The sequence below is a fragment of the Gorilla gorilla genome, chromosome 5 (genome assembly GCF_029281585.2).
Source record: "Gorilla gorilla gorilla isolate KB3781 chromosome 5, NHGRI_mGorGor1-v2.1_pri, whole genome shotgun sequence".
NCBI lineage: Eukaryota > Metazoa > Chordata > Mammalia > Primates > Hominidae > Gorilla > Gorilla gorilla.
This window is the reverse complement of record NC_073229.2, coordinates 93,175,380-93,188,469: the sequence shown is the minus strand read 5'-3', so window position 1 is coordinate 93,188,469 and position 13,090 is coordinate 93,175,380. Positions and strand designations below refer to the sequence as shown.

The following is a 13,090-nucleotide window of genomic DNA, read 5'->3' as shown; positions in this document are numbered from 1 at the left end:
AGAGAAGCTAAGTACTAATCTGTAGAAGTAGTTTTAACAAATGCAGTAAACTAAGAAAACAAAAATTCTCAGGTAAACAAGACAGATGGGTTAAAGAAGATTAATTTACCAAACTATCAATAAATAGTATTTGTTGACATACAAAATGGTAATACTGCACATATTTGGAAACTTTTGAAAAGGAAATGATATTCTTGACAAACATGTTTTTGGCAAAACAAACAAACAAAAACTGCCACTCTTGGCTCCATTCAAAACTCTAGCTGAACTCTACATGTTTCTATTTACTCACTTTTAAGCATTTAAAAAATGCACCACTGCTCAAATTTCTAATTGCCATAGATGTTCTACATACCACTCTTGAGTTCCTTCACTATTTTCTTTTACTTCTCTCCTCTGTTCCAACGTCAACCAAACAAATATATTTACTTGACAGTAGAATATATCACTAGCTTTGCCAAAGCATTCCAATGGATAGTTCTCTCTTTTGTTGAACTGCATAACTTTTGTTTTCTTATTTATAAAATAGGTGATTTGGACATCTTTTCTAGCCCTCACTTTTAATGATTCTAGAAATTCATTTTGTTCTTTCAAAACTCTCTTCTAAGTCTTTTTAAGGAAATACTCAACTATGTTATATTACCCTCACAAAGTGCAGAAGTCAGAAGAGAGAGCAGGCAGATGATCACAACAAGTCTAACCATTCTGCAACCATTCTGCATTCACTTACTAAACATCTATTACATTCCAAGAACCATTCAAGGCACTGTGATACAAGGATGAGCAAAACTAAGTCCCTGCCTCATGTATTTCACCATAGTGAAGGGCAGAGAGAGAGAGGTACGACTAGGTACAACTAGGAAAATAGAGTGGATAGTACTTTTGTCTATTTAAGAAAGCTTCATCAGCAAGATTATCTTTGAGCAGAGATCTGAAACAAGTTGGTTACAGAAAAGATAACAATAATGTCACAATACAAATGACCAAGTTTCTTTAAACTTTCCTTGGTGTTTTAAATTTTCAGTACATTCAATGCATATGCTACCTTAATCACACTATTGCTATATTAATGATGTTTTCAAAGTGTTTTCTCTAGACCTACTTCAGAATAAACTGGGATGCATACTGAAAATGTAGATTCATTGGCTATAGGAATGTTAAGGTTGAGGCTAAACCTAGACATCTGCATTTTAATAATGGCACTCTTGCCTCTCCATAATTTTTTTTCACATCAAATTTAGAGAATCACTGCTCATGATACACATGGCAGAAATAACATGCTGAAAACATTTAAACCTACTCAGTAATTTTGAAATATACAATGCATTATTATTTATTATAGTCACCATTCTGTGCAATAGATCATTAAAGCATATTCCTCCCATCTACTGAAACTTTGTGAGGCGATGGATTTGTTCATTACCCTGATTTAAGAATCCTATATTGTAAACATATATCAAAACCTCTCATTGTACCCCACAGATCAATACAATTATTACTTGTAAATTATGAATACAATTGCTTAAAAAAAGAAATAAAGTGGTTACTCTATTTTTTATTCAGATTTTTGAATGCTTGGTGGTTATATGCCATAATAAACTACTAATCTTTAAACTTCAGGACTTTTTTGTACCTTTCACAGCCTCCTTGAAACAAAATAATCTCTTTTCAGTGGAGGCATAGCAAGTAAATAGGCAAGGCAGCTAAGGGCATGAAGAAGGGCGGTGACTTCATCATAATTATTTGAACATTTCTAGTGCTCTGAGTCAGATGTTACAGAATGAATTTTTCTGTCACATCGTTCAGTGAGTTGGACATTTGATCTGTTGAGTGAATGGGAGAAAGACTCTTCAACTGACACTGTATTGTCTCTCTTTAATTTCCTAAATTTTAGATGGCAAGGCATTACTTTAAAATGACCTGGATTTTGCTAAGTTTATCCTCTCTCTCTTTCCCTACTAAAGATTGTTATTATTGTATATAACTACCCAAATAGATTTTGGAGATTCCTAAAGAATATTTCCAATTTGCCTAACTGGATCTGCAAAAGACTAATTCATATTTTGTCCATAAATTTTTTTCTTTTCTTTCTTTCTTTCTTTCTTTTTTTTTTTTTTTTTTTTTTTAATGAGAGAGTCTCACTCTGTCACCCAGCCTGGAGTGCAGTGGCGCAATCTTGGCTCACTGCAACCTCTGTCCTCTGAGTTCAAGCGATTCTCCTGCCTCAGCCTTCTGAATAGCTGGGATTGCAGTAATCTGCCACTGCGTCTGGATAATTTTTTTTTTTTTTTTTTTTTTTTGTATTTTTAGTAGAGACGGGGTTTCACCCTCTTGGCCAGGCTGGTCTTGAACTCCTGACCTCATGATCCACCCGCCTCAGCCTCCCCATAATTTTAATGATACTTCAGAAGGACACATTAAAAACATCTCAGGAATTGCTAAGGGAAGCAAGACATTAGTAGACGTAAATTTTTCCACAGTCAAATCCATCACAGTCTGCTAATAGTTGATCAGTGAGAGGGACCCATTTCAGTGTCATGTCTTTTAACATATGAACAGTTCTACAGTCCCTTAAAGAGTAAAACACCATGCAAGGGGATGAGGCAGTGAAAAAATACAATATAAAACTCAACAGGAAGTAATCTCCTGGATGTTCTTCTCCAATATGTTCTCAAAGTTATGATAAGTACTGTTCCATATTTTAGTATTTCAAATGATACTTAGAAGGAGCTAAGTCTGGGTCTTATGTTCAGTTTTTAAGGGATAGCTGCTGTGTACCTAAAGCCTTAAAAGACACATTGAGAATACAATACTGTACTCTTATTTGTTAGGAAGCTGGAGATGTAGATAATTTGGATGGATTTTATGAGGATTCTCATCACACTGAAAACTAGACAAACTAAGATGGAATGAAAAAAAAATTGGCTTTAGCTAAAGCAGAATTACATGAAGGCCACTGAAGTGAGAAATGTAGAATACTGTTTTAATCAGAATGAGTCCCATCTATGTTACATAGCTATTCACAGAAAGTTGGCAGCTATTTGATTGGAATACAAGGAGAGGGCACATATTTAATATCACTTCTGCTATATAGTTAGTAGCCCACATTAACCACATGACACTATTTTTATAGATGTGATGACAGCTTGCTTCTCTAATTTCTGAGATATATCACTAACCTGCATTATTTCCAGAGGAATACTTTCCACTTGTCATATGGGAAGCAGTAAAAAGCAGAACCATCATCAGGACGTTTTTACATGTATATGCTTCAAAGAAAATCATTGCCTCCACATATATGTCTCAGAGTGTCCTACCTGCATGTGATCACATCATTTCCAATAATGGCTGCACAGAGTCTGGTGTACCTCTCAGCAAGCAAATGGGTCTTCTAGAGTTAAAACTGTGCAAGTATTTAATATTAATTAAAGTAGCAAATAACTTTAATAAAGAAATAGATTAATTAAATAACTAGATTTTATATAGGTACAACATATAGCCTATGCCTTTTTCTTTTACGTCCAAAAGCAATATAATGATATGTCCTAATAATAATTATATGGGGTTATAGCAGAGACATGTAACGCACATATGCGTTTTGACATGTACTCACACAAACATCCCTTTTGGCTTGTAACACAGCACAGTCATAGGTTCTGGGGATTAGGATGTGGACATCTTTGGAGGAGTCACTATTCTGCGTATCACGCAGGGGTTGACAAACTATAGCCCACGAGCCAAATCTGACCTGCCATCTGTTGTAAGTTACTTTTTATTGAAATACAGCTACACCTATTGGTTCATATTGTCAATGGCTGCTTTCAGATTATAACACCATATTTCAGTGGATGTGACAGAAGCCATTATGGCTCTCATGCCTGAAATTCTTTATGATCTGACTCTTATCTAAAAAAGTTTGCTGACCCCCTGCTCCAACAATAGCACAATCATACTAAAATATTTTTAAAGAATATCAATTATGTATTATAATTAACAATAAACTAAATTTGAAACATGAGAAGGATGTCTACTGAAGAAATTTAGGCTATAACCAAAAATGTAGCCAGAGAGCAATTTCTATCTCAATTTCAGTTGTTGGAAGAGCCTTTAATCTCCTTGTCTAGTAGCATTTCAAGACTCTCCATAAAAGTTACCAAGAACTGTAAACAGACAAAATATCAGAAACCACTTCCAAATGGATAAAGCTAGAGCAGAAAAGTAATTCAAAAAGTAAAGGCATATCAAACAGCCCTTTGTGAAAATTACGGATGCACTCACTGAACTTTTCAAAGTTTTGCCAAGTGATTTTTAAATCCTTAGGTTATTAACCTTTATATTCATGAAAATACCCACTGATGAATGTTGGAATTTCTTTTCATTGTTTCTCATGCTTATCTAATGATAACAAGCATATTCGTTACAGTTGTCACTGTGTTTTCCACTATGATTTACAAAGGTCATAGGGTCATGGTTAATTTTCATTTAAAATTGGTTTATACACATAAAACAAATTTCTTAATTTGTTAGCTTCATGCTATTAGAATGCACGCAAATATGGCAAAGAAAACAAAACCTACAAGCCCAAATTCTCATTAGATCAATTTGAGAACTACAAACATAATGCATTTATCTCAACCCTGAAAGACAGCAGCAGTACCCTACCTATACCATTTGGAGTTGACGCCCAGAGGAAAAAAAATTTAAAAGCCAAAAGGAGACTGCAGGCTGGTATGGTCCACTCTATCTTTCCATTTGAAATGGAACTACATAAAGACTTCATTTGGAAAAAGTATGCATTTTCAGGCTTGCAAAGTTGATAGAGCATGAGATAACTAAAATGCATTTTACCTTCTTTTTCTTCTGACTCATCTATAAAGATAAAGATGTTATTCACCTTGGAAAGTCACAGTAGGCCCAGACCTGTCAGACACAAGGGATCCTAATAGCATATGTGTTTGTCTACATAGGGATCTACTCATTGCACTCATTGGGCCTCAAGAATTATTTTCAATAAGATGATTAACTTTCCTTATGCATTATAGGATCTAAAAATTTGATGAGTATAAATGTCCAGAACATAAAAGACAGACTCAAACCCCATCCAAAATCCATGGATGCTCAAGTATCTTATATATATTTGCATATAACCTATGCACATTCTGTTGTATACTTGAAGTCATCTCTAAATTGCTTACAAGACCTAATACCATAATACAGTGTAAATACTATGTAAATAGTTTTTATACTATATTTTTACATTTGTGTTATTTTTATTGTTATACTGTTATTTTTCATTTTTTTCCAAATATTTTTGATCTGTGGTTGGTTGAATCCATGGATGCAGATACTGAGGGCCAACTGAATATATGTACATATGTGTGTGTGTGTGTGTGTGCATGTGTGTGTATATATACATGAAGTTCAGGCTTGTTCTAATAAATTTCAGTCTGCATATTTAAGATATATTTTTTCTTCACATTTCAGCTAACATTATATTTCAAAATAGACCTTTTTTTTGTCTTCAATGGAAATAAACTAATCTCAGTACATAGAATATATTTTTATAAGACTGGTAATAACATTATGATATTCGATAAATAAACCACATATTCCCTCCCTTAGTGAACAGTAATACTTCCCAAAGTATTTCACAAAATCTAATTTTAGCAATAAAATAAATGTAAATACAATAAGCTTTAGAAATTCAAAACACTAAAGTAGAAGGGCTGTATATATTGTACAAACAACAGTGAGATGGATATTCTAAATAAAAGAGTCCAGAGCAGCCCAGAGAGGCTCAGTTGTGTGGTCAGTAACTGGAGGAGCCTCTGAGAAGAGGCACGATGTGCACGGCGGGCAGATTCTAAACAAGAGCGCCTAGAGACTTTTTCTTCTCTAGCATAAAATTGTTCCTCTTTCTATTCTCCTCTCCCCATCCACTTTTTTGTAACATATTTCTACATGTATACATATGTTTTAAACATGGGCTTTCTAGAGTAGAGATATATTCTCGTGGGAACCTGGTCAATTCACTTACTCAAAATACTGAAAGACACAATTAATTCTAAGTGACTTCTGATAATTATCTCATCATTCTTACATGCTGACTTTCATTGTCATTCCAGTACTAGCTGGTGCTTAATAAAATTTGTTGACTATGTTCTTTGTTTTCCATAAGTAGAAACTATTTTTAGTACATGGTTTATATCTTCTGTAAATCAGCTGACAAAATACATTTCCAGAACATAAAAGACAGACTCAAAGCTTAAATACGTTCATTTCAAATAGTTTTATTATACTCAAATAGTGAGACTATTTCAACACTATTTTTGAGACTACTCTTTTTTAATTTATTAAAAAAGCTTCCTTTAACATGTCCTTTAAGTTCTAAATAATGATTTCATCTTTATCAAAGTCTTGTGATTCATTTGCACAACTGTTCTCTGCATAAGAAACAGAGTACACATTCTGATACTGGGTGCTTCTTCAGTAATTCTACAATCTGATACAGAGAATTAATATCTCTTACTACATTCTCCCAATACTTGTAACTGTAGAAAAACAATAAAAACATATATTTTTGTAAAAAATTTTGAATACACAAATTATTTATTCAAAAGCAAATGTTCAAAAGTTAAAAATGTCTCCCAGTTCTCAGTGCAGTGAAGAGATGAGGGCTATACTAAGGTATGAGGAGGTAGATATTGTAGAACTAAAACATGTTCTTAAGGTTAGATAGAACTAGTATGGTCACATTTTGACAAAAGCAGGAAAACATCTAACAGTTTAAATATTAACTAATAGTTTAAATAGTTTAAATAGTTAAACTATTTAAAATAGTTTAAATAGTTAAACTATTTAGAATAGTTTAAAGTTAAATAGTTTAAATATCAAATGATCTTTGAAAGTTATTGCAGAGAGATTTGAAATTTTTATTAAATAATCCAGGAAGCCTGGGGCATCTTAGAAAAGGTGATTCACAGAAAAGGTGATTATCATTTTTCTATAAAACTAAGGCTGATTTTTTTCAGGAAATCAGAAACTACACAATAGTAGAAAATACACAAGTTTTACAGCCAAAAGAATGTGAGTATAAATTATGCTATGTCATTCACTAACTATATGGGCTTGGGAAAATGACTTAATCACTTTTTGCTTTATTTTTTTTTTCAATGTAAAGAAAGGTCAACTTCATAAAAACTTTGCAAGGAATAAAAATATGTACAAGTAAATCATGAGACTGACTTATTTTAATACAGGAACTATGAAAGTACAATAAGGAAGACTTTCATAGGGATCACTTTCCTTGCTCCTCCACTTCAATGATTTAAGTATTTGAAGTGAATATTTAAATAATAAGTAGACATTGAAAATTTGTATAGAGGACTGAACAAAATCTGAAGCATTTCAGCTGCAGTTGGATAGATTTAAGAATGGGTTCTTTTCATTCTGAGATGAAAGATTTTGATTTAGACAATGCGATCACCTAGGTAGTTATAATAAGCCTTCCCTGATCCTTGACTTAGTATTTCTACATGCTACCCACTCCACCCAGCACCCCCTTCCGCTGAATTAATCATTCCCCTTTGCACTGTTTATAACTTTTACTGTGGCATGCAACTTAAATTTTTTCTTTCCTACCACATAGTGAGATCAAGTTTTATTTAAAGATAAAACTCACCAATTTTAAGTATATAGTTTAATGCTTTGGATAATTGTATAAACTACCATGTAAGCACCACTACAGTTAACAGGCTTTTACTCACCTCATCTTCTCCAGTGCCTAGCACAAAGCTTGGTAAAGATGTGTGCACTGATAAATGATTTATTAACTATTATTTGGATAAATTGAAGAGAATTTTGTCATGAAAAAAGCATAGAATAACCATTCTTTGTTTCTTTATAATACATATACTCATTTGGATAAATTGAAGAGAATTTTATCATGAAAAAAGCATAGAATAATCATTCTGTTTCTTCATAATACACATACTCATAACAAGTTAATACATTTGCAACTATAAAAGCCTAGAAAATGTATTCTGGTGTTATCAGTTGAAAGAATGACTGTTAGAAAGGTAATTCCATAAGCAAGTCAGTGCCCAGTGGATGGTACTTACATTAGCTAAATGAGCTAGTTCTATCTCCAGAAACGAATCAGTTGTTTTGGGTTCAGGCCTTATTGTGACCACGATGATTTTGGAATTAATGACAGTATAATTTCTGCAACAGAGTAATTATAATTAAAAGGAGAAATGACTGATGAAAAGTATAAATTCCTACTGCTCAATACATTTTGGGATGGTTTCAAATAAATGCATCCAAAGCAAAAACATAAATCGTAGTGTTATTCATGGAAAGACACATTTTACTGCTGTAAAGAAACCTTATGTGGAACAGAAAACTTAGGGAGAAAAGGCCATTTTACCATTTTAGATGCAGAAAATATGAAAAAGCAACAGCACTGATAAGCTTTTGATTACTTAAATCTGATTCACCTACAAGAGATACGGATTGTGAATTCAAACCTTCAGACAATATTTAAATGAATATAATTCATTTATATCAAGGAGGACCTAAGAGTTTTGTTCTCTCGGAGATCAAATACTCTTATTGTAATGTGCTGTCTTGGTGTTTTACGGATTATCCCAAAACACATTACAATAAATAATTGCAATGTGGAGTAACATTAGAGCAAACAGAGTTTAAATAGAAATAAATGCTGTTGCTAATTATTGACCATAATTTATTTCAGCAATAGAGATTGACAGGCCACTGATTGATCTCAATACTCTCAATCTAAGAAAGACATTTTGCCTGAAATATCTTACCAAGATATTTCATTTACAAAGAAGTTTAAGTTATTTTAAGAAAATCATATCTATAGTTTACAAGAAATTATCTACCAATATAAACACAAAACTGAACCAACTTTTTCTAGTATATGTAGGTTTTCACACAAAATATGTAAAATGCTGCAGATCATCTAGTATTTAGAGATTTAAAGATGATTTAATTTTACTCAAAACACACTTGAGTGTTTATGTGTGAATATATCCCTGTTTGGAATTGTGAAATAATAAACCACATGCTCTTCCATTGGGCATGTACTATTCTGGAGAATTCACATTAGGTATCAATGACAAAATCATTTAATTTTTTTCCCCTTTTTTGTTTTTTGAGGTAGTATTTACAGATAAAACTCACAATTTTAAGTACATAGTTTAATTCTTTGGATAACTGTATACTACCATGTAAGTACCACCACATTTAACATAGACAAACAATCCGTTACCCTAAGCAGTTTTCTCAAGTCCCCTTGTGTTTCATCCCCTACCCTTCCATGCTCCCAGGCAACCACGGACATGCTGCTGTTATAATTCTGCCTTTTCTAAAATTTCATTTTTATAGAAGCATATAGTACATAGACTTTTAATTTTAACTTAATTCATTTAGCATAACGTTTTTGAGATTCATCTATTTTGTTTCCTTTTACAGTTGAGTAATATTCTATGGTACAAATACAGCACAATTTATTGATGTATTTATCAATTAGGTTAAAACCTTTAGGTTATTTCTGATTTTTAGCCCTTAGAAATAATAGCTAATGATATTTGGCTATTATAAATAATTACCATACACATTTTATGTATGGATATGTATTTTCATATGTCTAAGGTGAATATCTGAGAGTGGAATTCCTTGATTATGCTGTAAAGGCATACTTAATTTTATGTTACTCCCATATTGTTTTCTAAAGTGATTGTACCATTTAAGTCATATAGTTCTGATACGGTGGAACCATGCTGAACCTAGCTTTTTTTGAGATTTGTTTTTCTCGAATGAGATGGTTTTCGGCACAAGATTTCATCAGAAAAAAATGCGGAGTTATTCCGTGGTTGGAGGAATTTACTATATCTAGTAGCAGAGGAACTATACACCTATTTCGCATGGGTTAACATTTTTAAGTGCATTTCTCATGTATGCAGTAATGTCAAATGACAGTTTTTTAAACACTCAGGAAGCTATTCAGCCTAAGAGTAAAGAGTAAAAAACAACAAAGCATAAGTCTATTTTGTTTTTGTTAAGAGGAAGATTGTTGCAGACAGAGAGAGCTGGTTAACAGTCTTTTTTTTTTCATTAAATGCTAAATGAGTCAATTGAAGGTACAGTACATTTTGAAGGACAGAAAACTAAGCTCTAAATGCCAAGCTTCCTTTGCCAAATTATTCTTCCATGTTTTTCTGTGAGTAAAAGTGATCAGGGAACCAAGTGAGAATAGAGAAATTGACAAAGTTGAGAGGTGATCCTGGGTGGTTGATCATATTAGCACAGCTGGCAGGCCTCCCAGAGAATGGTGTATACAGCTTAGAGTTAGGGGAAATATCCACCTGTCATTACCAGAGAAATTATGAACATTTCTCCCAGAGAACAATCAGTCCTTAACAGACAGATGTAAGTTCCTTTTTTGGATTAGCCTGAATATGTTTAAGTTCTGGTTTGGTTTTGCAAAACAAAAATATTGAGGCTTCACTCAAATTCCATTTGTCTCTTTATTCTGGTTCTGTTTATAATCCTAGTTACCGGCTTTTAATAAAACCCAATGATTACCAATTTTAATTATTATTAGATAATTATTACATTAGAAAGGTATCTCTATTATGTTTAAGTTCCACGAATGGATACATTACTGGAAAACAAACACAGATGTGGGTATCCTATAAAGAAGATTGCAATTTTGTCAAGATATTTATGAAGCTCCCTGTGTGTTTGGGAATGTGGAGACTTTGGCCCTGAATGGCTGGTCTGTAAGGAGCAAAGTAGCTACAATAAGTTGCCTTCTGCAGGGTATATTACACTGTGTTAGGTTCATCAGCTGCTCAACTGGCCTGGTGGAGAAGTTCCCTAGAGGACAGAATCAACCCTATGGCTTTTGCTGAGAGAGAAGGAGAGACAGAGGGAGAGAGAGAGAGAGAGAGAGAGAGAGAGAGAGAAAGAGAGAGAGAGAGAGAGAGAGAGAAAGAAAATGTGTGTATGTTTTAATATATTTAGAATATATTTGAGAAGAGATATGTGTCAATTTATGCATGCATATCAGTGTGCTAATACCATTCATGTGAATCCCTGACACCTTGTGCCCCAATACAGTAACGTGCACCTACCTCTATGAAAGCATCCATCAATTCTACGCGTGTCTTTTTCCATATGATAATAAGCTCAATGAGAGCAAGATTTTTATCTATCATTTATATGTCCTCATTTGTATTATTCTTTGGAACATTTTAATACTTAAAACATGTTTGAGTGTTTTGTTTAATAAGCAAATACTAAACAAAAATGTCAAAATTTTAACAAGTTGATTTAAAATGTAATGCCAATATCATGGTATTAAATGCCTAATAAAGGAGAAAAAATAAGCAAATTTACATTATGCAATGGCTTCCTTTTCAAAAAGTGTATAGTGTACAAAATTGTCTTTAATTTATTCCATCAATTTATTCTAATTTGCACAAGTGAATAGCTGGCTTCTGATATGTCATGTCAGGCTTTGTGATCTGCTAATGCTCCCTGGCTGGCGGCACATTTGCATTCACTGCTAGAAAAGCAGATCTGACAGCCAAATGGATTTCATGACTTAAATAATAAAATTATTTTCTGTCCTTGAGATTTATGCTCATTGATATATAAAACATTTCAAAATATATAGAATTAATCATTCAAAGGTAACCCAACTTAATCTTCACATTTTTTTGCAGAGTCTTAAGAAGTTAAAGGCACATGAACCATATCTTAAAGAGAGTATAAAAAGTGATTAAAAATACAATTCAGTTGTCTACAACAGACTCACTTTGTATATAAGGGCATCCATAGACTGAAAGTAAAAGTATGGATAAAACATCCTATGTAAAAGATAACCAAAAGAGAATGAGGTTGGCTACACTTATATCAAACAAAATAGACTTCAAGTTAAAAACTGTCTCAAGAGACAAAAAAAGACACAATGTAATGATAAAATGGTTGATTCTCTTGGGAGGTATAACAATTATAAATATATGTGCACCTAATGTCATAGCACCCAAACATGTGAAGCAAACATTGAAATAATTGAGGAAAGAAATAAATAGTAACAATATAATGGGATATTTTAATATCCCATTTTTAATAACTAGACAGATTAACTAGATAGATTACCTAGACAGAAAATTAATAAGAAAACAGATGACATGAATAACATTATAGATGAATTGGACCTAACAGGCACATGCAGAACACTCCATACAACAACAGCAGAATACACATTCTTCTCAAGGGCAGACAGAAAATTTTCCAGGATAGACCACATGTTAAGCCACAAAACAAACCTTAACAAATTGAAGAAGAGTGAAATCTTACCAAGTATCTTTTCCGACTACAATGGAATAAAACTAGAACTCAATACTAAGAAAAACACTGAAAAATTGAGAAATATGTAGGAATCAAACAGCACACTCTTGAACAACCAGCGGATCAAAGAAGAAATCACAAGAAATATTGGAAAATATCATGAGACAAGTGAAAATGAAAATACAGCATACCACACAACATATGTGAGGCAGCAAAAAGGTACTAAGAGGGAAGTTTATAGCAGTAAACACCTACATTAAAAAAGAAGAAAGATCTCAAATCAAAACCTGACTTTATACTTCAGAGAACTTGAAAAAGAGGCATAAACTAAACCCAAAGTTAGTGAAGCAAGATAATAATAAAGATTAGAGCTGAAATATACAGAATAGAAAATAGTAAACCCATGTAAAAATCAACAAAACTAAGAGTTGATTTTTGGAGAAAAAATATACAAAATTGACAAACCCTTTTTAAAAAGAGTAAGTAAAAAGAAAGAGAGAAGACTCAAATAACAAAAACCAGAAAAAAAGGAGGAGACATCACAACTGATGGCACTGAAGTAAATAGTATCATAAGAGACAGCTATGAACAATTAATTATATGTCAACATACAAGATAACCTAAAATAAATAGACAAATTCTAAGAAAAAATATAACACACCAAGACTGAAGCATGCAGAAATTTTATTTCTGAATAGACCCATAA

General features: G+C 32.7%; 1 protein-coding gene across 2 annotated transcripts in view; it reads right to left on the bottom strand.

Moving 5' to 3' along the window:
* ADGRB3 (adhesion G protein-coupled receptor B3) overlaps nucleotides 1-13,090 on the bottom strand; it is a 755,063-nt gene that overhangs the window by 320,747 nt on the left and 421,226 nt on the right. For both annotated transcript variants that reach the window (XM_019029897.4, XM_019029899.3), the window contains one exon: nucleotides 8,121-8,223. In XM_019029897.4, the coding sequence (XP_018885442.1) occupies nucleotides 8,121-8,223 (103 nt within the window). The remainder of the gene's footprint in view (nucleotides 1-8,120; nucleotides 8,224-13,090) is intronic.